At 41.8% G+C, this 22053-nt stretch overlaps 1 protein-coding gene across 3 annotated transcripts in view; it reads left to right on the top strand.

Moving 5' to 3' along the window:
* HPGDS (hematopoietic prostaglandin D synthase) overlaps positions 1–20815 on the top strand; it is a 29672-nt gene extending 8857 nt beyond the window's left edge. For 2 of the 3 annotated variants that reach the window (XM_064711068.1, XM_064711067.1), the window contains exons 2-6: positions 3788–3928; positions 14528–14620; positions 16572–16681; positions 19692–19790; positions 20460–20815. In XM_064711068.1, coding sequence (XP_064567138.1) covers positions 3796–3928; positions 14528–14620; positions 16572–16681; positions 19692–19790; positions 20460–20624 — 600 coding nt within the window. In that variant the 5' untranslated portion in view covers positions 3788–3795 and the 3' untranslated portion in view covers positions 20625–20815. Of the gene's footprint in view, positions 1–3784; positions 3929–14527; positions 14621–16571; positions 16682–19691; positions 19791–20459 lie in introns of all 3 variants that reach the window. The other variant, XM_064711066.1, reaches the window with a different exon arrangement.
* The last annotated feature ends 1238 nt before the right edge of the window (positions 20816–22053 follow it).

A 22053-nucleotide genomic window follows, 5' to 3' on the forward strand; every position in this document is an offset into this window, starting at 1 on the left:
ACTGGGGTGCATGCCCATGGGGTTTTCTCTCTTGAGGTTTCAGAGGGTGCAGCCTCCTTTGATCCTAAACTCCCGGCCACATGTTGCCCTCTTCCTTTCCTCACTGGTTGAGGTACTAGGAAGGTACAGTCTTCCTGAACCACCTACCACATATCCCCCCTTGAGCCTACTATTTTAGCCCAAAGTTCAAAAACTCAGACTGTGCAGACCCCTGTCGGTTTCAGCAGCCAAGCTGTCTGGCTCAGCAACCAACCTGCAGCCCAGAGTAGGTAGACACATTAAGATCCATTTCAAAGACTTTAACACCCATATCTTCATCAAATTGTTTGTAAAGACATCACCTTTCCTCTCAGAAGTGCTGTCAGTGTAGGACAGGACAGGTGTACAGGGCTGTCCCAGCCGTGTATTCATCAGAATAAAAATTGGAAAAATACTGGTGAGGTGGCAGGTTTATTGGTGGAAAGTAAGTCACCCCCTCCTGTTTTATACACACCTGGCTTTGCAATGAACTCACCTGAACACATTTAATAGCATTAAGAAAGTGGCTAAATGCCTGCAAGTCTGGGCACTGAAGTCCACCCACCACCATCATCTTTCAGTATTTTTAAGCCATGACTAACCTAAAAAAAGAGAAACAATTTTAGATCAAGATTTTCCTGCTCTCCACCACCAAATAAGTCCCCAACATCTTCACCCCAAAAACCAACTCGAAGACACCAAATAGATACTTTTCCCTAGAAATGACATTTTTCAATAATTCAGTAATTCGAGATGGTTTAGATGGTTTTAATTTGCTCCTCATGATCCTCTTTATAAAACACACTGGGGAAATGAGGGAGAGGAGGACAAGGGAAAAAAAAACCTAAAACCCTAACAGCTTACTTTGTACGTTTGGCAAAAAGCTATTCTGAACACAACCATTTCTTTCATTTAGAAACTTATCTGTAATTGTTTAGGAAGCACTACTCCTGACATTTCACAGTAACTATAAATAAAAAATAAAACCTACAAATATTTACAAAAACATGTTTACAGTAAACCTATAAAGGCTTTTAAAACATCACGTATTTTTGGTAAACTCCTTGTGGTGTTGGTTTTAGTTTTGTTTTTATTTTTGCTTATGGATGGAAAAAAAATCATAAGCTTAAAAGTGCATCACCACTACAAATACTTGATTAGTCCTTATGATGTGATCATTAGAAATTTGTTTAGCTTTGCTTTAGACAACTCAAACAATGGCTTCCGCTGCTTCCTGGGCAGACCAAACTATTCCTCTGTCTATCACAACAGGCAGAGAGACTTGCTAATCATCAGCCAAAATTCCCTAATTCTTTACATCACTTCACTACTCTTGACTGGACATGCCTTTGTGTACAGAGAGCTACCAGAGCAAGAATTAAGCTCTTCCAATACACTCACCTACCAGAATGCTCTGCCCTCAGCCATCTCCAGCTCAATTTCTATGTAGCTGCCTCCTTCTTCATGACTGCACCTTAAAAATCTACTATTCTTATGCTTTTAATGCCCTCCAGCTGACAGCAGCTATTTGCTAGGAGAGGGCTGAGTGGGCAGCCAAGAAACAGGAGCCATGTGTGAGTGGTGTAGCAAGTCCAGGGCACTGGGACTACTAGGGGTGTTTATGGAAAAAATTCTATGGACTCTCCTAAAGGAGGGAAACAGTAAATCACTAAATCAGTAGCATCTGCTTGTCTCTAAAAACCTGAAAATTAAGACTCAAGGTTTGGGGTTTTTTTCCCTTTGGCTCCTGAATCGCTGTCATGAATCTCAAATAACACATACTCTTAAAAATGCCATTCCTAGCTCTCAAATGACAACACTAAATCAGAAATAGGGAGAAAAGGGAAGAAAATCCTGCTACGATCTCATTCTTTCTTCTTACATTAACTTTCTAGATGCATAACCAAATTCATAGTATATAATAGTATATTGTATTATCCTATATAGAGCATACCAAGTAATAAATCTGGGTATAAAATTTGAAAATGGAGTAGCCAAGCTCTGCCACTTAAAACTTGCTTGAAAAATTTGTCAAAATTTCTTTCCTTAGAGAAAGAAGTGGCTGCACCTGTAATCTGTGAGCTGCTTTTGCCAAGCAGCAGAGAAACATGTTTTCCCTTAATTGACGCATTTAAAAAAACTAATCACATCCTGATGCAACTCATTTCACCTGGAGCCTCTCTCTTTTATACTGTGGAAAAGAACACAACTTAATTGTAATGGAATCACTGTTTGGAAGCGCTTGTAGATGTTTCCATTGGTAATTTTCCAGCAAATTCCTGCATTTCTGCTAGGCCATTTGACATAAGTTTCCATTCACTAATAATGTGAATCTCCATTCACTAATAATTCACTTCTGAGCCTGCTGTGTGCTGTAGGGCAGCAGATAAATTTTACAATGAATTAAGCGGTCTCTAATGTGCTTATTTGATGGGTTTTTTTGTTTGTGTTTTCTTTTTGCTTTTGCTACTCTGAAGACAGAAGGTACATGCTTTGACTTTAGAGGAACAAGTGGCAAAAGCAGTTTGCCCTTTTCAGAGCTTCTCTGTCTACAGTGAAAAGCTCATTATGTATTTCCTCAAGCACATGTTTTCAAGGCAAGATGACTAAACAGGGAGTTGTTCTATTGTGAGATTATGTGGTAGCACTTACTCATGAAAAAAGTAAAAAAAAAGAGTTCCCTTTCTGTTCTAGTGCAGATGATCTGTTTTCCAGGCTTTGTTACAAACATTCTGAATGTGATGCATATAAAAGAACGGTGAATGCAATGTCTACTTCAAAGCAAAAATGAGAAAGGGTTTCGCTTTGGGTGGGGAGGCAGATGGTTGTTTTACTATCCTTTCCTCAGCACATTCAAATCTCAGCTGAGCTCTCTTATTAAAGTGCTATGTGTAAATTCTTACCTTTGATTTAAAGCAGCCTTATCTGTTCACCTTTCCTGTACCATCCTTGCTACACAATCAAACCCTCAAATACTATCTTTTGTTGCCTGTTACGCTGGGAAACAAGTCCTGTAAAGTGACTCTGAACTAGGACTGAAAAGAAAAAACTAAATGACGTGAAAACTTAATAAAGTAATTTCAAGGTTTCTTTTGGCTTCTTCACAAAAACTGAAAATTCAAGGATGATTTTTCTCAAAACAACACTCTAGCCTGGTTTCCATAGCAAATTTTTCTTCTAAAATAACTTTGGGCGATTGCTTATACAACTTTGGTACTAAGTGATGCAAAAAAATCACAAGGGTTTGGTAATTCTCATGATTTGGTCTTGGATGAAGACCAAATCATCAAAGGCTTTTCATAAGCAGTAGGGGCTGAGCAGGGCAGGTCTGAACAAAATTGCTCCTCGAGATAACAACTGTCTTCTGATACAGAAGAACAATATATCTGGAAAAAAAGAAAAAAACAAAATCAAAACCAAATCAAAAATCACTTTATAAATGGCCTGAGTTTGGAGTCACAAGAGAAATAAATGAAAGCTGAAAGTTCCTATTACATCTGAATAAAAAAAAAATCAAGTCAGCTTTCAGGAATCACTCAAGGAGGAACTGCAGGTTCAGCTGTCTGTCCACGTCTTCGGGTGCTGTGGCTGACAAATGGGGAACAAAAAGGTGTGAGAGACGCAGCAATTGCAAAGTGCAGCGCACCAGGGCTTGGTGTAATATTTCCTCTGCAAGCATGTCTGTCAAAACTAAGCAGAGAGAGTGTTTTTGTAGAAAAGGGAGTTGATTTAACCCTGAGTAAAGCAGCTCTGTCTCCCTTCCCAGCAGGGTCCAGCATGCCTCAATACAAGCTCACCTACTTCAACCTGCGGGGACGAGCGGAGATCAGCCGCTACCTCTTTGCCTATTCGGGCAAGGCGTATGAAGACCACAGGATAGAAGCAGCAGACTGGCCCAAAATCAAGCCAAGTGAGTAGCACTTATAGCCAAAGCTCCACTAGAAATGCTGGCAAAAAGAAAAGCAGTTGAAGAGGTACCTGTATGTTTTGTGAGCCTAAGTACACATAACTTCTGGCTTTAGTTAAGCTTGTGCGAGTTTTAAGGTGAGACAGCCAAAATGTTGTTGCTGATGCTCTCACAGGAGAATGGATCCAAATGCTTAGACAATCTGAAATACCTTGCCTGCTGTCATCCAGCTGGACTTTTACTCCTTTTCAGTTCAGTACAGTTTATGTGTACCTAAAGATAACCAAATGAGTGCTAATCTCAGCTTCTCTGCGTAATTTCATCTCAAAGACCACACCTCAGACTTCACCCTAGGTTTAGGAAGCCACATTGGAAAGAAAGGTCAGGAAAGACACTCCTTTGCAACCTGAAAGGTCTTCAGAGAGGAAAAGTGATGGGAAAACCAAGTCAGTTGCTATAGCAAAGAAAAAAACCAAAAGGATCAAAAGAGGTACTAGAAAAATAATTGTTCCTAAGAATTAGCCCTACCAACCCTTCCAGAAGTACCCTTCAGGCTATTGTACCCCATTCATTTTATGTCTTTTTGTTTAAATAACCTCTTTTCAGCTTTTAAAGGTATTTGTTATTTCTGTTCATTAAATTAGCCTTAGTTCAAGAGAAGCAGATCCTGCATTTCAAGACTCTGGGTAGGAACTCAGTGTCTTCATTTCATGGATTAGGCTTGTGTTTGGCTACATGGGCTATGACTGTTCACATCCAGAATGAAAAATTATGGCTTTAGTTTGGGGAGCAGACACAACCAATTCACAAGGTGACTTCTATTAATGAAGCAATGTTTCTTGATAAGCTTTCACACCATTTAATAAGCTCAGCCTGCAAGCTACCAGATTTTTCTAAGGTGCAAATTTTGTAGGTTTGGTCTTTCCTGTTTGCAGTGACTAGAATGATAAACACTCAAACACAACTGTAATCCAAGTGGCAATTGAAGCCTTCAGTGGTGGTCAAGTATAGAAAACAGTGACAAAGATCCACAGACAGGAATAAGAAGCAGTGAAACAGGGACACTTTCAGCTAGGGATGACTGACTTTGGAAACCTTTTTGTTATAAGAGCTTAAGCCAGTTAACCACGTGGCATAGCTTATTTCTCTTTCACTGCAGTTCTCAGGAAGCAGGGTAGAAACTGAAGGTGAGATTAAGAATTCAGACGACCTGGTGTAAGCTCTGCAAAGGCTTTTCATACTTAATTACACACATATTCACACGTGTGCACACTCACTTTTGTCCTGAAACAAAGTTGAGAGTATAAGTAAAGTGTGTTTTTATGTGGCATTTTCTATACTGATGAATTAAGACAAACTAAAAAGACAAAGCATTATTAGTCACTTACAGGGTGCAGAGGCATTCACATTCTAACAGCAGATTTACCATACAAGGTAAAAGCATTGCATCACTCTTTGAATACTGTTGAAGATCCCGATGTCTGAACAATGCAGGAAACAATGCAGGAAAGTTCTTCCTGTGCTTTTCTTCAGTGCTCACTCCACAAACCTCCCAGTGGAGCTTTATTTATATAGGACGTGTGTACAGTAAATGTGCAGCTGCAGCACCTAAGTATTCTTCTTCCCTAAGTATTTTTTTATCTTGTTTCATCATATTTAAAGCTTTTAAAAAGAGGGACATCACATTCTATTTGCAGACTGCAGTCAAAACTGGTTCCAGATCTTTCATAGGTAAGTGGGTAAAGGCAAACGTGATATATGCAAGTGTACACAGCAATTTGTCTGGTATGTCTTAATCTCACCTCAATATGTAATTATGTAATTAGTTCCATTAATTTGACAAATTTACTGTTTTTTTGAAGGCTACAAAATAAACTGCATACTAAATTGCCTTACTTTAACTGCTGTTACATCAAATGCTGCTGTAATTCCCTTTACTATTGCTCAATATATACCAGCCTTTGGTTTTCACCAGGATGAGACTGACTGGAATCTGCTAATTTATTTCTATGCTTTCTAAGGTAGACCCAGTTCAGAAAAAATAGAAGGAGGAAAGAAACTATATATGAAGGAACTGAATATTACAAATGAGCATTGTGCAGAAGAATTCTCAGCAGAGTGAACTATGCCTGTGTATATGCAGTGGGTTGGATGGATCTCCTCATTTCACATTTACCCTTGAACACAGAAGTAGTTTAACTTTTTGGTCAAGAATCCTGTTCCCTGGTGCTTTTTCCTCATCAATCTGTGTCTCTGTGGCAGGAACTGAAGCACATTTTGAAAACTCGGGATAGCAGAGAATGCAAGGCTTGTTTTCCATAGGGCAGATGCTGTATGCAAGACCTACAGTGTGAGGGCACACAAAGCCTGTACAAACCTACTCCCTCTCCAGGAGACAGCCATTTCTTGTGTTGAGTCACAGCCTGCAAAGTCAGGGTTTGGGTGCCCTGGGGCAAATTGGGGCGCTTGCTATTGGTCTTGTTGAGCACTTAGGGCTGTTTGTTCCAAAGCCTTGTTGCTAGCTTTGATTCAGTGTTTTTCTGAGTGATTTGCCTGTGGGAGAACATTTTGTCTGGAAATACTGTGAGTAACCATGAGAAATGCCTCACAAAGGAGGAGGAGATAGTCATAAGGTGATCTCCAGACAATTTCCTTAAGCAGCATTAGATTATTATGCATGAAAAAAACCCTTTTACTCTTTTTTTTTATTAGCAAACCTCTTAATTCCTTGTTGTCTGCAATGTGCACGTCAGTGGTGGCAGATGGCACCATTACTTTGGTGCTAGAGCTAGGGTTCAGGAAGATGGGAAGAGCAAAGGTTTAACCTGCTGTCATTAGATGTAAACAGCACTTTCAGATGGGCACCCAGAGATTTCTGTGTAGGTGTATGTTTTCCTGGTTAATTAGCAGATACATTCCTATTCCTGTCCACTGAGTGACTGGATGTCTACAGATGCCTGAAATTCAAAGAACTCTTAGACCAATATGAATTTTGCACAGATGACTTCACAAATCTTAGAGCAGCAGCTCCCAAATTTTACTAAACTTCTTATCTGCCATGGAATTTCATCTAGGGCTCAGTTATAAAGGCTGCTGTGCAAAGCCATTATGCAGAGAAAATGGAAAACTCCAATTAACCCTTGGTAACCCTGCCAGCAAACTTCTCACAGTGCAGGAAGAGAACCAAAGTGTCCAAGATTAATGACTATTCCAGCATTTGTTAATGCAGCAGGTAGAGTTACAAAGTGTGTAGTTTAGGATTTCTGGGGTGTCTCTACTCCCAGTGTTTTTTGTGGTAATGGTTCTGCAGCTGCACATTTACTATACACACGTCCTGTACACATAAAGCTTCGCTGGGAGGTTTGTGGAGTGAGCACTGAAGAAAAGCACAGGAAGAACTTTCCTGTGTTGTTTCCTGTGCTGCTCATACATCGGGATCATCAACAATACTCCAAGAGTGATGCAAGGCTTTTACCTTGTGTGGCAGATCTGCTGTTGGAACATCTTGTTCTAGAATGTGAATGCTTCTGCACCCTGTAAGTGACTAATTATGCTTTGTCTTTTGGACAAGAGAACATTTCATGTTTCTTGAGCTAATAAGGAAAAAAATCGAAGAATTCCAGTTTGTCCAAGAGCACAAGGAGTCAGGAATCTAAATGGGATCTGAGAGGATAGGTTTGCTTCAGCATTTTTCTCAAAATTTAAATAAGGTTTTGCAAGAAATACCAAGCTATCCAAAGCAGCATACCCTATAAAGCAGGAAATACGGACATTATTCTGAGGAAAAAACTTAGTTCTGTAAAACTGATGGGAAAAGAGAAAATCTGTGCATAAAGATCAGTGTGAAGGAGGCCCACTGAGACAGCAGACTGGCAGCTGCAGCAAGTTTAATTTTTGACCTGAAGACTGTGGTGGATTTTGTTGGGTTTTTTTGGGCATTTTTCATGTGGCTGCCACCAATAGGCTGCAATCCTAATGTACCTTCAGGCAAATAAGTCCCTCCTGGAAATACTGTCCTACTTGATTTTGTTTACACCTAATGGTGCTTTTGTTGTGTTTGAAAGGATGGCCTATTCTAAGACAAGAACTTCTGTTATTTGGCTTATACACTCTGAAGGTAACATTTCTATAACCCAACATTTGTTTTTTTCCCTTCTGACACTAATCAGATCATCTTTGGCAAATTTTACAGCTGATGATTTTGGGCAAGGCCTGCAGTTTAGAATATAAACAAATTTTAAAAAAGCCAGTGTACAAGTATTAGCATTGTCCTGTCTTAGCACAGAATTTTAAAAATCAAACAAATATCAAGCTGCAGCTTTCCCTAGCGCTTCACCATATGTAAGTCAGTAATTATTTTAAGAAGTAAACAAACTCAGTCTCAACAAACTCTGACTTGACAATGCCCCCATTTAAAGGTCAGTCAATTCAAGATCTGCAACAGGCTCATACAAGATCTGTACTCCCACACAGTGGACTGCTCACAGAAAGCATCTTTGCACTGACATAAGTCATGATACAGCAGAAAATCCACTGTAATGGTGAACTAAGTTACCACCACCTTCAGTATTGGGCTGGCAGGCAGCAACAGCTTCTGATCTGTGGCTCCTAAAGCAGTTTGAAGTAATGGCAATAACAGACTTTATCATCATAGCCAAGGATGCTTCTCCTGCACTGATGGCCATAAACATCCCATAAACAGTTTAGGATGTGTAGAATGGTGCTTGGAAGGTCCTTAGGAAACCTGACAGACTAATGGCCCAAAAAATACTCCCAAGATAACAGATAAATCTTGAGAAGCACCTGACACCAGACAGAAATTCCTCAGGGGAGCAGTTGCTTTGCTTCCTGAGTGACTTTCTGCTATGTAGCTCCACTAAAGTGTGTACATAGCTGTCTCTGGGTACAAAGCAGGGCTTGTCAAGAACTTCCAAAGAGAATATGAGTTGTAATAAAACCAAACCTGGGGTGAGATTAAATCACAGCATCCTCCTCATTGTCCCTTTCTAGAAGATTCATTTTCTAGATACCTCCAGCTCTGGGCCTACCATTTCCCAAGTGCCTGCTCCTCTGCTGCCATTAAAAAAATACATATTTCATATATTTCTTATTGGAAGATGCGAAGTATCTATTTGTTTTTCATGATCCAATTTAAATATGAACGGATAGGAAAAGCAGTTATGGCCAGTTTTCAGGGCAAAAGAGAACTTATTTTGATACAGATATTGCAGTGAGAAGCAGGTCTGTGACATTTATTTGCCCCCACATTTAACTAATCCAGCTGCCTTATTATGGAGCCAATCTAAGATTGATTACCAAATGATTAATTATTTAGCTTTTGAGCAATAATCAAGCACTTAAATACAGGCTGCATTGCATCAGAGCCACAGACAATTACAACATGGGCAGGATGAGTCATGGGCAGGTCAGCTCCGGAAAAATGGGGGAACATGTTGGAAGGACAGAACAGAAATGAGGAGAAGAGTAAGGGAGAAGTTAAGATCAGTGAAAATGGAAGAAAGAGGTAAGGGAAGGAGAGAGTTAAGAGCTGTATCTGCACAGGGGAGAGAACAATGGGAAGCACAGCACAGCACCAGCAGCTGACCAGCCTAGGTGCCAGGACTGGACAAGACTGTGCTCAGCTCTGTTGTGTTTCCCTTCCCTGTCGCTGACAGAGGAACAGCCCCACAGGAGCACCCTCCACTGGGTCATGGCCAGGAGGATGAGTGAGGAGCTTGTGTTCCAAGGGAAGGCCTGAGCACCAGTGAGAGCCTACAGGCATGGCAGGATGCCAGCAGTCATCACAGCCATTAGGGGCTTGATGGAGTGGCAATTAATTAAAGGGATGGTCTTGCTTTTAATGCACACCATCTCCCCTACTCAGCATCCAGCAGAGACCTGTATAAACACCGCAGTTCTTGTCACAAAAGCCAATGAAAACTAAAGTAGTATGAAAAGGAATTAATCCAATTCATAAACACTTTAGTGAGATCTTCCTAAAATGAGAAGAGAGACTGCAGACCAGCCTGAAGACTTGTCTCCTGTCAAGGTTCTCTTCATGGCAAGTATATGTGCAGATTTCATTCCAGCATGCAATGAAAAAAGCCAATAAATAACCAACATAATCTGAAAAGCAAAAACCTGCTGATAAAAGTTTTCAATTTAAAGAGGAGTACAGGTTTAGTTATTCAAAAAGGAGGCTTTTTAAAAACCCTTTTCCACTTTCAATCTAAATTTGGAACACCAGCATCCACCAGCTTTGTACTTCAGATGAGAGGCAAAGTAAGCGGGAACCGAACAGGAAAGGTCATATTTTGTGCATGCCTGAGAAATGACACTGCTTGCATGGTGACAGCAATAGATTTTCCTGCTTTTCCTTCTCAAAATACATTTACTCAAGTGGGAGTTGGAAACGTTGTTAAACAATATTGCTTTGAAAAACATGGAAAGCTCATCTGTATGGATACACAAGGGTTTAAACTGACATAAGTACCAAGCAGCCCCCAAAACAACAAGGGTGAGAGAAAAGCCAGCAAAAGTGACACTAACATCCTTTCAGCCTGCACTACCTTGGCTTTGCTGCTCTGTTTAATGGCTCCCCAATGGATGGTGTTTCATGCCTTGCCCCTGTGACCTTGGTTCTACCCAAACACCTCTCACACAGCAGCTTTTCACTTGCTCATCTCAAGTAGGGGCCTGGCAGGAGCCACCCTACCTGCTCTGCTCATCTGCAGTCACACAAACCATGCCTTCCACCAAAACTCAGAAAGCTTCAGCAGGTTTAGTACCATACTTATGTACATGAGGATTTTGGGCATCTTCTCCAACAGGTCAATGAGCAGAATTGGGCCAAAAGCACCACAGGAAGTCAGAGCAATCCACAGAAGCCCATATTCCTGAGTCTAAGGGTAAGACTGCTTAAACCCATGTGCAGAGAGGTTTCTGTTTTGTTTGGAGCCCCTGAGAACATGGCCTGGTGTGGTTTCTGCAACTGGCAAAGTTTCTAGGGGCCACATCGAGGTCATGTGTCAAACCCCAACCTCAGCTCCAGCAATCCAACAGTGTCCATCCAGTGTGAAGGCTCCTCACATCCTCCCTTAGGATGAGCTGTGTAACAAAAATCCACTCCTCTCTTTTCCAGCTGGAGAAGGAAGACGCCCAAATTTCACAGAAAATGCATTCTTCCTCATAACAGCCAAACTCAGACACAGAGAAACAAATCTTCTGGGAAAACTGTTATTCTAAATCACATAAGGAAAAGGATACTTTACAGCAGGTTCCAAAAAATTTTGGTCATTACATGAATTTTAGACAATAACATTTCAAAGGCAAAGATTTGTTTTCCTAAATTTATCCAGACTGAAAATACAGCTTTGTAAGCCATTATACCTTCTCCTCAGATATGGAGGAGATGTATTATAAATATTTTCTTCCCTCCTGACTACTCTTTGTTATTCTCTTCTGTTGTAAAACAGCCTGAATATTTGCTGTATTTTCTGGTTCTCAAGAATAGCCTGCCCTGCACCCAAAAAGAAACAACGGATTTTTAAAATTATCTGCACAACACATGTGTACTTTCTTCAAACCTCTTAGAATTGCACTCATTTATAGCTTATTAACTCAATAATCAACAAAATCAGTGTATAAATATATATGTGCACTCAACCAGCTGTAAAAAAAAAAAAAATCAGTGTTTACATTAATCCAAATTTTTCCCTGTTCTGGCTAAGAAAAAAATCAAATAGCATTTTGAATACACACGAAAGGAAGGAACATCTACCGTTTATCATCTGTTATCCTTTAAAGAGTGCATTGTTCAGTAATGATAGCAGTAGATTTGCTGCCTCCTAACAAACAAACCCCAAGTCTCATTATAAATCAAAGCATAAATCCTTTTAGATATTATGGGATAACAAAATAAAGTCTGCTTTCATTTATTAATTTATAATTGTATTAAGAGTCATGCAACTGTAGGTACACAAAACAAAGCTGTCTTTGTATATTTTAAATTACAAACTCAGTTCTCTTTCAAAAAAGAATAACCAGGTCTTCAAGAAGGTTGCTTAGCACTGAGGAGAATGATCTTTGTAGACATTACTCATGTTTTCAGGGAATGAACAGCAATTCCCTTGAATTCAGAAATGGCCAGATTCCTGGGAAACAGAACATGAGAGCTGACTACCACTCTGCCTGAAAGTTGACTTTGACAACGTAATCTGTGTTCCTTAACTTTCAGAAAGATGCTTCCCTCCTTTAGTTGTAATCAAGGGTTTCTTTTAAAAAAAACAAAACCCATAACAAACTGGCTTTAATTTTTCTTGTAGTGACCCACAAAGTGAAACATCAGTCAAAGCTGGGATTTACAGATGACTTCTCCTGTATGTAAACACAGCAGCAAAAATATCTGTGGGTTTCTAGATGAAGCAATCCCAGTGTCACAGTTTCCCAACCTGAGCAGTGAGTGACAGTGTGTTTTGACAGCTATTGCTACAGACTGCCTTAGTCATGTTGACCCTGCCAGAGCTGCATCACCCCAGAGCATTCCTGCTGGGGCCTCCAAAAGAGGCTGCTTAACTCCTTCATGGGGAGAGCCCTTAGCCCTGCTCTGGCTGCACTTCTGCTGTTTCCTGTTGTCAGGCATTGCTGTACATCCCTGTGTGGTCAGTGGGGACATGGAGCAGGCTGACCACGCTGGCACATCCAGCAGTCACACCTGCTGTCATCCCCTCTGCTTGTGCTGGCCTGAAAGATGTGCTTTGTGTGAGCAAACATTGTTACACACCTCTGCAGCTTTGGAGCAGTGATGCTCAGGGCCCTGTGCACCACTAACCCAGAGCACAGAACCAAGGCTTTTCTCATTTTCATAGCCAGAGAGCTTTCCTGTGAAACATTCAGGGGATACAGCTTGTCATCTGTCAGTGATTCTCAATGGAACAAAACATGGACTTGCCAGGACCTTGCTGCTCTCTAGATAATGAATATTGGAAGTCTCCTGTGCAACAAGTCTATTATTGCTTCAATAACAGCCAGCAGAGCCTGCTTTCTCCTGGGGTACAGCAGCTCATGCTCATTGAACTCTCTTGCTTCTGCTGTTCATCAGCATCCAAATTCATACTGAATTCCCAGAGTGCTAAAACTTAAGGAAAAAATAAAACTAGTATCATGAGTACTATGTTCAGATGCAGGGAAAAAACCAACCAACCAACCAACCAACCAAAAAAGGCACAGAGGAAAACAGAAAAGGCACAGAGGAGTCCTGGATGTCTTGTGCAACTGCAAAATTCATGTTGCATGTCAGGACTTAACATCTAGGACCTGGTACCTAATGTGATTCCCATACTGCATGCTAAACCACAGAGCAATGTTCATCCCTTATGAAGCTGCCTTGCTGAACAGTTATGATTGCAAAAGATTTCCCATTGGCCCCTTTTCATTAAGAACTAAAAATGCTCGTGGAATAGAAGTGTCATTCCAGCTGCCCTGTAAAGACATTTCTCCTGGATTTGAAAGCACTTTGCATGCTTCCAATGGCCAATGTTCTCACTTTTCCACTACCACCTTTTTACATCACAAGATACTCTTAAAATGGATATAAATCTTAATTATATGAAGTGTAATGCAGATGAAAACTGGGTACAAAGCATTTAACTATGGTCTGCACCTGCAGTTACGTACTTGGAAACAGCACCTTGGGAATGCAGAGATGTACAGTTGCCTCAGTGTATAGCACCAGGTTCCCACAAGCAGATTCACTGCCCTAAACAGAACTGTTTTCCCCAGATCCAGCCTTTGCTCCAAGGTTCCATGTCCATTTCATACCCCGCAGGCAGGTTCTTCAAAACACAGAAAAACAGCAGTCCAAGCCTCCATGTAACTACGAATTTAGCAACAGGAAACTAAGACTGATTTCTTATCTCAAACTCCTTTACAGATATCCACGACACCTGCTTAGTTTGTCTACTCCTATACTTAAAATCTGGAGGCTTCTTCCTCATAACTGGCAGATTTTTTTTTTTAAATGCAAGCCACATCAGGTGAATTTGAATATCTTTTTAGGGTTTGTAGTGCAATGTGAAAGATATTTTGCCTCAGAGATGACTACCAAGTGAGATGCCTTATCATGATACAAGTTCAGAAATGAATCACTGCTTCTGAATTTGCCCAGTCTCTTGCTTCATACCCCAGCTGCATCCTGCAGTATGAAATCTTCAGCAGTACTTTACTTAACCTTGGCAGTCACTTTCCTGAGGAGGAAAAAGTAGGACAGAGAAGGAAAAACTAATATTCCCCTGAAAAGTTTCTCTGTATAAAGAATTCCGGACATATAGGAGTGCATTCAGCTTCTAGCATGAAGCCAGAAAACAGGAAGTGCACCCCTGGTTTTTGTGCTGTAGCTGCCTTCATGCAGTGCACTCTGATTACATCCTTACTTTTTTATTTTTAGTCCTTGCATTTCTCCACAGAAACAGTGTGAAACTGTTAAGTGCTTTAACAGTGCATATCCTCTGAGTGGTAAAACTACAGCTGTCACAGACTCCCACTGTTAATGGCTATGATTTAACTTTTGGTTGTTTTCTTTCTTTTTTTACTTTCCCCTTCAAGCTATCCCATTTGGCAAACTCCCTATTCTGGAAGTAGATGGAGTTATCATTCACCAGAGCCTGGCCATGGCAAGATACCTTGCAAGAGAAGCAGGTAATGTATGTCTGATTATTTTCTTTCTCTCCTCTGAGCTCACATTTCATGTTCAGGTAAAAATACATGCACAGTAAAAACAGAAACAAACCAACAGCCTGGCAAGCCTGACCATGCAGAAATCAACACTAGCATGGCAAAAATGAAACCAGTGCCTGGGGTTTGGGCTGACTTCTCCAGCCAGTACACTTTATCCACCTGCCCCTGCATGAAAGAAAGCACATACCTGTGGTTTCCCTAGGGAAAACTGCCCTGGCAGCCTTAAAGCTCAGCTTTGCCCTGCCAGGCTAACCAGAGAGATGACCAGGAGGAGGAGGTTTTTGGAAGCATTAGAGATTATCACAGCAGGCAGAGAACTCTGAAGCAGATTTAGACAAAAATTCTGGGCTAGCAGAGAGATTAGAGGAGATGTTGACATCACTTGCATCTTTAAATACTTACATGCTGTGGAAGTACACAACCAGTTAGATGAAATGATAGGAGACTTAGTGATGCAAGTAATCAAAGCGAGTGGCCAGGCTTTGCTTCAGGTCAAAGAGCTGTCATTCAACACCATCTGCAAAACTGGCCTGGCTGAAGGCAGATGTGCCCATGGCATGCTGGGCATCAGCAAATTGAAAAAGGGGGGTGGGAAGCAAATACCATTTTTTACACTGAGAGCAAACGGATGTAGCCTGCCTTTCATAATATCTCCCATTTTCTAACTGAGGAAGGAAGCAGTTGTTCATAGCATTATTCTTCAAGGCACTAACACAACACATTTCAAGAGTGTCTGCAATACTCTGTCCCAGCCCATTTCCTTCAGCTTTGGTACAACCTACTGCTTGCAAGAGAGGAGAATGAGGAAAGCCCACCTGGTGATAAAAAACAGTGGGAAAGTCTGCCTTCCACCCAAGATTCCTGCCTCCCTGGCTTCTGTAGGGAGGCTGATCTGGAACCATGCTCCTTTTTCCAGTCTGAAGTTGAGATTTTTTTTCAATTGACTTGAACCAGTGACAATGGCTTGGGATCTGGAGCACATTTTGACCATGATGGGCTCTTCCCAGAATTAGTCATGGTGTCAGCTACAGGAGGAAAAAAAGCCATTCATGGAAGTGAAACGATATCTTTTCAACTTCAGAGTGAAAACTTGCTAGTTCTGCCATTAAAATTAAGAAATGGCATTTTTAGGTGCCCAACACCAAGAGCTCATACCTGAAGGATCACAGAACCTGAGGCCCAAGAGGAGAGGCACAGCCCTCACCTTCAAAAGCCCAAAGTTTCAGTAAGAGAGATGACCTGACAGAGGTAGGGCTTGCAGTCTGTGATCTGAACCTGCCTGGAGGTGAAAGCATAGGTGCAGGTCTGTGAAGTGACAGCTAGGGAGAAAAAGTAGAGGCATTAAGAGAACCGCAAGAAAGCAAAGGAACTACAGGGAAGAAAAGCAGATTGGTAAACAAGACAAAGCTTGGCTGAGGTCCCTGATTACAATGAAAGAAGAAAAAGTTGGTGGAATGTCATGAAAATGTTCAGAATGGGGCTGAGTGGGAAGGATATAGGGAAAGAGAAGCCATCTTTCACAAGTGCACTTTTGGAGAATGTGTTGACCATGAGATGGAGAAGGATGTGGAAAACTGGGATGGGCAAAGAATAAAGGAATGAAATTTGTGCTGACCCTTGCTGAATATGTGGTGTAAAGCAGAGATGATACAGAAACAATGTTCAGGCTGGGAGCTCAGGTAATGGATAGAACACCTCACTACCTTGGGTGGCTGTACAAGGCCAGAATTGGGAAAAAAGCAAAGGCAGATACAACTGTACCTGGATGCAAAGAGTCAATTCCACATTGTCAGCTTCAAAAAGACCTGAAGAAAATGTATGTTTATGAAAATATTCACAGTTTACCTTTGGGGCATCAAAAATTCTTGCTGCTGCTGTCTCTAATGTCCCTTCGTGTGCTTGCTTCCCGCAGGTGTGGCAGGCCAGACGCCTGTGGAACAGGCTTTAGCTGATGCCATTGTGGACACCATCGATGATTTCATGACGCTGTTCCCTTGGGCAGAGAAAAACCAGGACGTGAGAGTAAGCCAATCACTAAATATAAACAAAGATGGCATGTAAGCCATGATCCTGTCTCTAAGCATCTGCCCTGGAGACACTGATGGGGGTCAGCCACTGGGTTCATCACCCCAGCTCAGCAAGGCTGAGCTGGTGGAGCTCTGTGGTTGTTCCTTGAGGCTGATCCCACCTCCTCCTTCAGCAGGTTGTTCTCACCCTTGTTAGAAACTCTGAGGCCATCATCTTGAACCAAGGATGTGCCTACACCAAACTGCTCTTCAAAAGGGCAAACACAGGACACTTCCACCCCAGCTGGCACTGTGGAATTCCTCTCTCTTGTCACAAGGAGCCTATGCTCAAATCTTTCTGCCAACTGAATAAGACAAATAGCCCCACCCCATCCTTTCATGTTTCTGCATTTTGATTTCTTCTAGGTGTTCAGTAAGTATCAATGTTGAATAACATCACCTACCAGGGATGACTGCTTGTCAGGACAGCAGGCACTGCTAATCAGAGCAGGGAGCACAGCCCTCACTGTGCTTTTCAGATGTCACAGCTCACGTTGGTCCTCTGCAGTGCTGCTGACACCAGGCTGTGGTGCCATGGCTACTTGAACACACAGTCACAGGCTTGTCCTACAGCATTTGGGGCTCCTTTGGCATCAGGCCAGTCCTCTCACCAGAATCCCAAAAGCAAGCACACAGATCAGTTTGCTGGGAGACAAAGGCAATGGATGATTTCACTCCAGCATTACAAAGGCTCTGCACAGCTCTGCCCCTAGCAGACAACCTGACCCTCTTAGGGAAATGGAGGTGTAACAACAGCTCTCACCATAAACTGTCAGTGCAGCCACCTTCCATTTATTTATTCAAAGGCAACATTTCAGATCATTATCTGAAATGCTTAATATGGTATCTTATTAGGGTATCTTATTACTAGGTAATGAGATACCCATTATTAAGGTATCTTATTGCAGAGACCACAGAGTAAAAAATGGTGCTCCAAACCCATAATAAATAAAGAAACAATATGAAAATATTATGAAGTCTTGCAGGAGAAAATCTGAAATTTGGAGGTTTAGTACTTAAAGGTATGAATTACTTACATGTCCAAGTGATTTCCTTAGGTTTCCTTGTTTGGGGAGGGTAAGGTGACTCATGAGTTTTAATCATTTCAGAGGAGCCACACTCCACCAGATGTACTGGTGGCAGAGTCAGCACTGCTGCCCTTCCGTGGGGAAGCTCCTGTTGTACCCAAGCACTTCTCCAAAAAAGGACCCAGATCGTGTCACCAGTGATTAATTTAGACGGGAAGAGCTGGCAGCCAACCCAAATGTGCCAGTCCGCACGTATGCATGCTAAATTATGTGCTGGGGCCAAGGATGGTCGGGAATCTCACTTTCCCACGCTCCCAACATTGTCCTTCCTCCCTCTCTCCTCCCGGACCCGCTGCCACCACCTTGTGGTCAAAAAGGCATCTCACGGTCTCACCAGGCCAGATTTAAGTTTTGATTTTTGTTTGAAGCCAAAACACCTCCCCAAGCCTGACCAGTGCTCACAGGAACACACACCCAGGGAATGGTGAGAGGAGGTGTTACCTCCATCTAGCCAGCAGCAAAAAGAAATCAAAGCAAACCAGGGGAGCAGAGCTGGAAGCTGCCCGTGGAAGTTCCCTCCGTGCCAGGCACAGACTCCCCCTTCACCCCATGTTCCCCAAAACACAGCTGGCATTGCAAAGCTTTGCACCCACCACTGCAGAGCTCCAGGGTTGAGAGGAGCAGGTTGTGCCACTCCAGAAGAGGGATCTTGGTTGTCCCCGCCAGCTTCGCACCTTGGCTGTGCACTCCTGTACTTGGGGAACGCTGTTACCATCACAATCACACAACAGCTTGGGGTTTTCTTTGCAGGGTAAAACGGTGGGGAAGGGATCAGTTACCTAAAAGAAAGGAAATACTACAATCCAGGGCACAGATAGATATGAGATTTCTGGACTGCAAACTCCCAGCTGATACTTTCAGTCACCTCATCCAGTTACTAAGCTCTTAAAAGAAGCAGAAAATGATGTCAAATCTTCGATCATGCCTGTAGAAACACTGATTCGATTTCAGTCTGCATTTAGGTTTCTGCCTCTTCCAATTTTCTTTTTACACCTGTTAAAGCTGTAGAAATAATTCCATTCCTGTACACCAGTGCTTATTTACCCAAGCCTGAGCGTGTTCCTCCAAAATTAGGCCAAGCACAGTAACTGCAAAAACTGTGCCATGTGAGTTGACCAGATGATCACAACAGTCTGCAGTCTTAATTATTTCCATGCAGGTGAGAAAAGAAAATCAGAAGCAGTTTTCCTCACCAAAGGAACCAGCTTAGCCCTTTTAAAAGCAGTCTTAAGGCTTTCTGCTATGGGGAACAGCCTGTAGAGAACCACCGCCATAACCTCACTAAGGCTGGAGCCTTTAGCTCATCCTTTAAAAACAAGTTTTAGCCACCTCAAATCTTACTGCTGCAGGGACAAAAAAGCAAAATAACATGAACATTAAAGCTCAAAGATAAATCAACCCCACCAAAAGCTCAAAATCCAAGTTCCACAACTCCCATAAGAAGGGTTGATAAGCAAAGATAACTGACCAGCATCTGACTGACTGCGTGGAAAGACTGAGCACAAGGGATTCTGGAAATCTGAGAGTCTGCACACTAGAAAAGATAACATTCAAGAGTCCCTTAAAAATTGCTATGAGACATTAGGAATCTGTCTTGCAGCTGGATTCTTCCCAAACCTATGGCTGAGCTCCTGCCTTGCCATGGCTGCATGCTTTTTCTGTTAGCACATCACCACAAATATCATGTCAGCATCAAGGAGCACTCAGGTGTTCATTAAGGAATTGGCTTTAAGTCACAGCTCAGCAAGCCATGAATGCCATGTTTTGGTATCTAACCCTAATCTTTTTCATATTTCAGCTTTCTTTTTCATAAATAATAAAACCTAAAAAATTCAGTTTTGCTGACTGCTGTGCATCTCTGTTTTGCTCTTCCACCAGAAAAAAGCATTTGATGATATCCTCACCAACAAAGCACCTGAGCTACTGAAAGATTTGGATACTTTCTTAGGCGATAAGCAGTGGCTGGTGGGGAATTCTGTAAGTATAATTTTTGTTTCTCCCATTCCCATCAGATTGCCAGAAAACTCAAGTAATGGCCTACTGCTGAATTTCTGGGTTTCATGTCAGGCCATGAAGGAACTCTTCCCCACACTTTGAGCCCTTTATTCTTACCAATACACAACTGGTCGCTTAATTGCAAAGTGAAAATTGTTTTCCACAATCTTAGAAAAGTGAGGCAAAACAGGACTAGGATCTGCATTTTCTAAACCAGAAAATGCATGTTCATAAGTATGTTGACACAAAACATTTTAAATGCCTTTCTTTGAACTTGTGAACATAAATTCATGACTACACAGAACCCTGTTTATCATCACCAACTTATTTATAAGGCAATACAAAAAACCTCTGTATAAACATTGGACCTTTTTTACTCCAAACTCTTTTCTGCAGCAGTTTCAGCAGGAAAGACTAATATTGTAACACAACTAATATTTGTGGCCAGGACTTTATTTGAACCAATATTTACTGAAGTCAAGCCTTGCCTTGGAACCTAACTACTAGCCCTGTAATAATGGGCTTTAAAAAAAACCCCAGCCCCAAAATGAAAACTTAAAACAGATAAATTCAGTTTTTTGAGAATATTAGTAGTCCTGGCTTTTGAGATTACCAACTAAAATTTACTGCTTTCTGTCCCATTTCCACTAGGTAACGTGGGCTGATTTCTACTGGGATGTGTGCAGCACAACACTTCTGTCCTGTAAGCCTGACCTGGCAGACAAATACCCCAGGCTTCTGGCTCTCAAGGACAGAGTGCAAGCACTGCCAGCTATTGCAGCCTGGATCCAGAAAAGGCCAAAGAGCGTCATGTAGATCAGCTGCTCAGAGAAACAAATGCTTGTTTAGTTTTCAGTATGACAAACATCCTAAGTTATTAACTTCTAAATCATTTAAATTAACTTCAGATGGCTGTGCTGTATCAAATCAAAATCTACCACTTGTATCCACTTGCAAGAGAATCTAAAATACAGATTTAATAGAGTAATAAATATTGATTCACAGAAGTGTGGTTGCAATCACATCCTCCCTCTACTAACACTGTGCTTCATCAAAGCAAATCATGTTTTGTGCACTCTTAAAAGGGAAAAAATATTAATACACCTTCATGGAGAGGTGCAATCTCAACAGCATTTTGCCTACTGCAGTCTTCCAATCTAGAGGAAATCAAGTTAAAAGGAGAGAGAAAATATGTGGAACACTAAGAAAAAAAAAAAAGTAAAAAGACCCACTTAGTCAGTAAAATTCAAGGGCCTGAAAAAAGTGTTTGAGAAGCTTGAGGTTAATGCTCTACTCCTGAAAAAAACCAAATAAAAACCTCCAAAACAAGCCAAAAAGCAGTTGCCCAGCTGAGCTGGTGCCCACACCAGCAGCAGTTCTCCATAAACATGCCAGCTGCAAAAACATTTAACAGCTCGGTACCTATGCCAATAAGTAGGAGACACAAACTGGAGGTCAGTGGTGGCAGCCAGGCTTAGAACAAATGAAGGGTTTGCTCTTCCAGGACTGGAGAAAAGGCAGGTGGAAATCTTGGCAATGTGGACTGCTGTGGATGAAAGTGGTTTACACAAACTCAAGGGGAGACAAGTGCTTGTGAGAGGTCTCCATTGTGTGGTGTAAGCAGAGAAACCACAACAAACTTGGGCAACACTCCATGCTGGAAATCGCCACTGTTGGGAAAGTATTTCCCTTCACATGTACTTTCCCCTCACACCCCAAGTATTGTTTCATTGAATCATGAGTGATGCCAAACAACCCCTCAGAGAGACAACTCAGGTATTGTCAGAACAGAAAGAAACAACCTTTACTCATTCCCATCTTCACCTGCTTTGCAACTCCTTGTGTGCTTTGCTCTGGCTCTTCATACACTTTTTCCTTCTTTAGCTCCCAAAACTCCTCTCTTCTTCAGCAACTGACTCCAGAGAGTGGCTCTGTGTTCTTTTCCCTCTGTACATCTTTCCCAATCAGAAAAACAGAATCACAGGATAGTTGAAGTGACCTCTGGTCCAAGCCCCTGCTCACACAGGGCCACCTAGAGCCAGCTGCCCAGGACTGCATCCAGTTAGTTTGTGGCTATCTCCCAGGATGGTGGCCCTGCCATCTCCTGAGACCCCAGCTACAAACCGTAGGAACAGTCACAAGGAGGAAAGGCAGAGTTCCACAGCACCTACAGACAGATACTGACCCCAAGGGTAACCACTGCTCCTCCAGAGCTCAAAACAAAAAGCCCAGACACATCCAGCAT

This window comes from Zonotrichia leucophrys, chromosome 4 (genome assembly GCF_028769735.1).
Source record: "Zonotrichia leucophrys gambelii isolate GWCS_2022_RI chromosome 4, RI_Zleu_2.0, whole genome shotgun sequence".
In the NCBI taxonomy this organism is placed as follows: Eukaryota; Metazoa; Chordata; class Aves; order Passeriformes; family Passerellidae; genus Zonotrichia; species Zonotrichia leucophrys.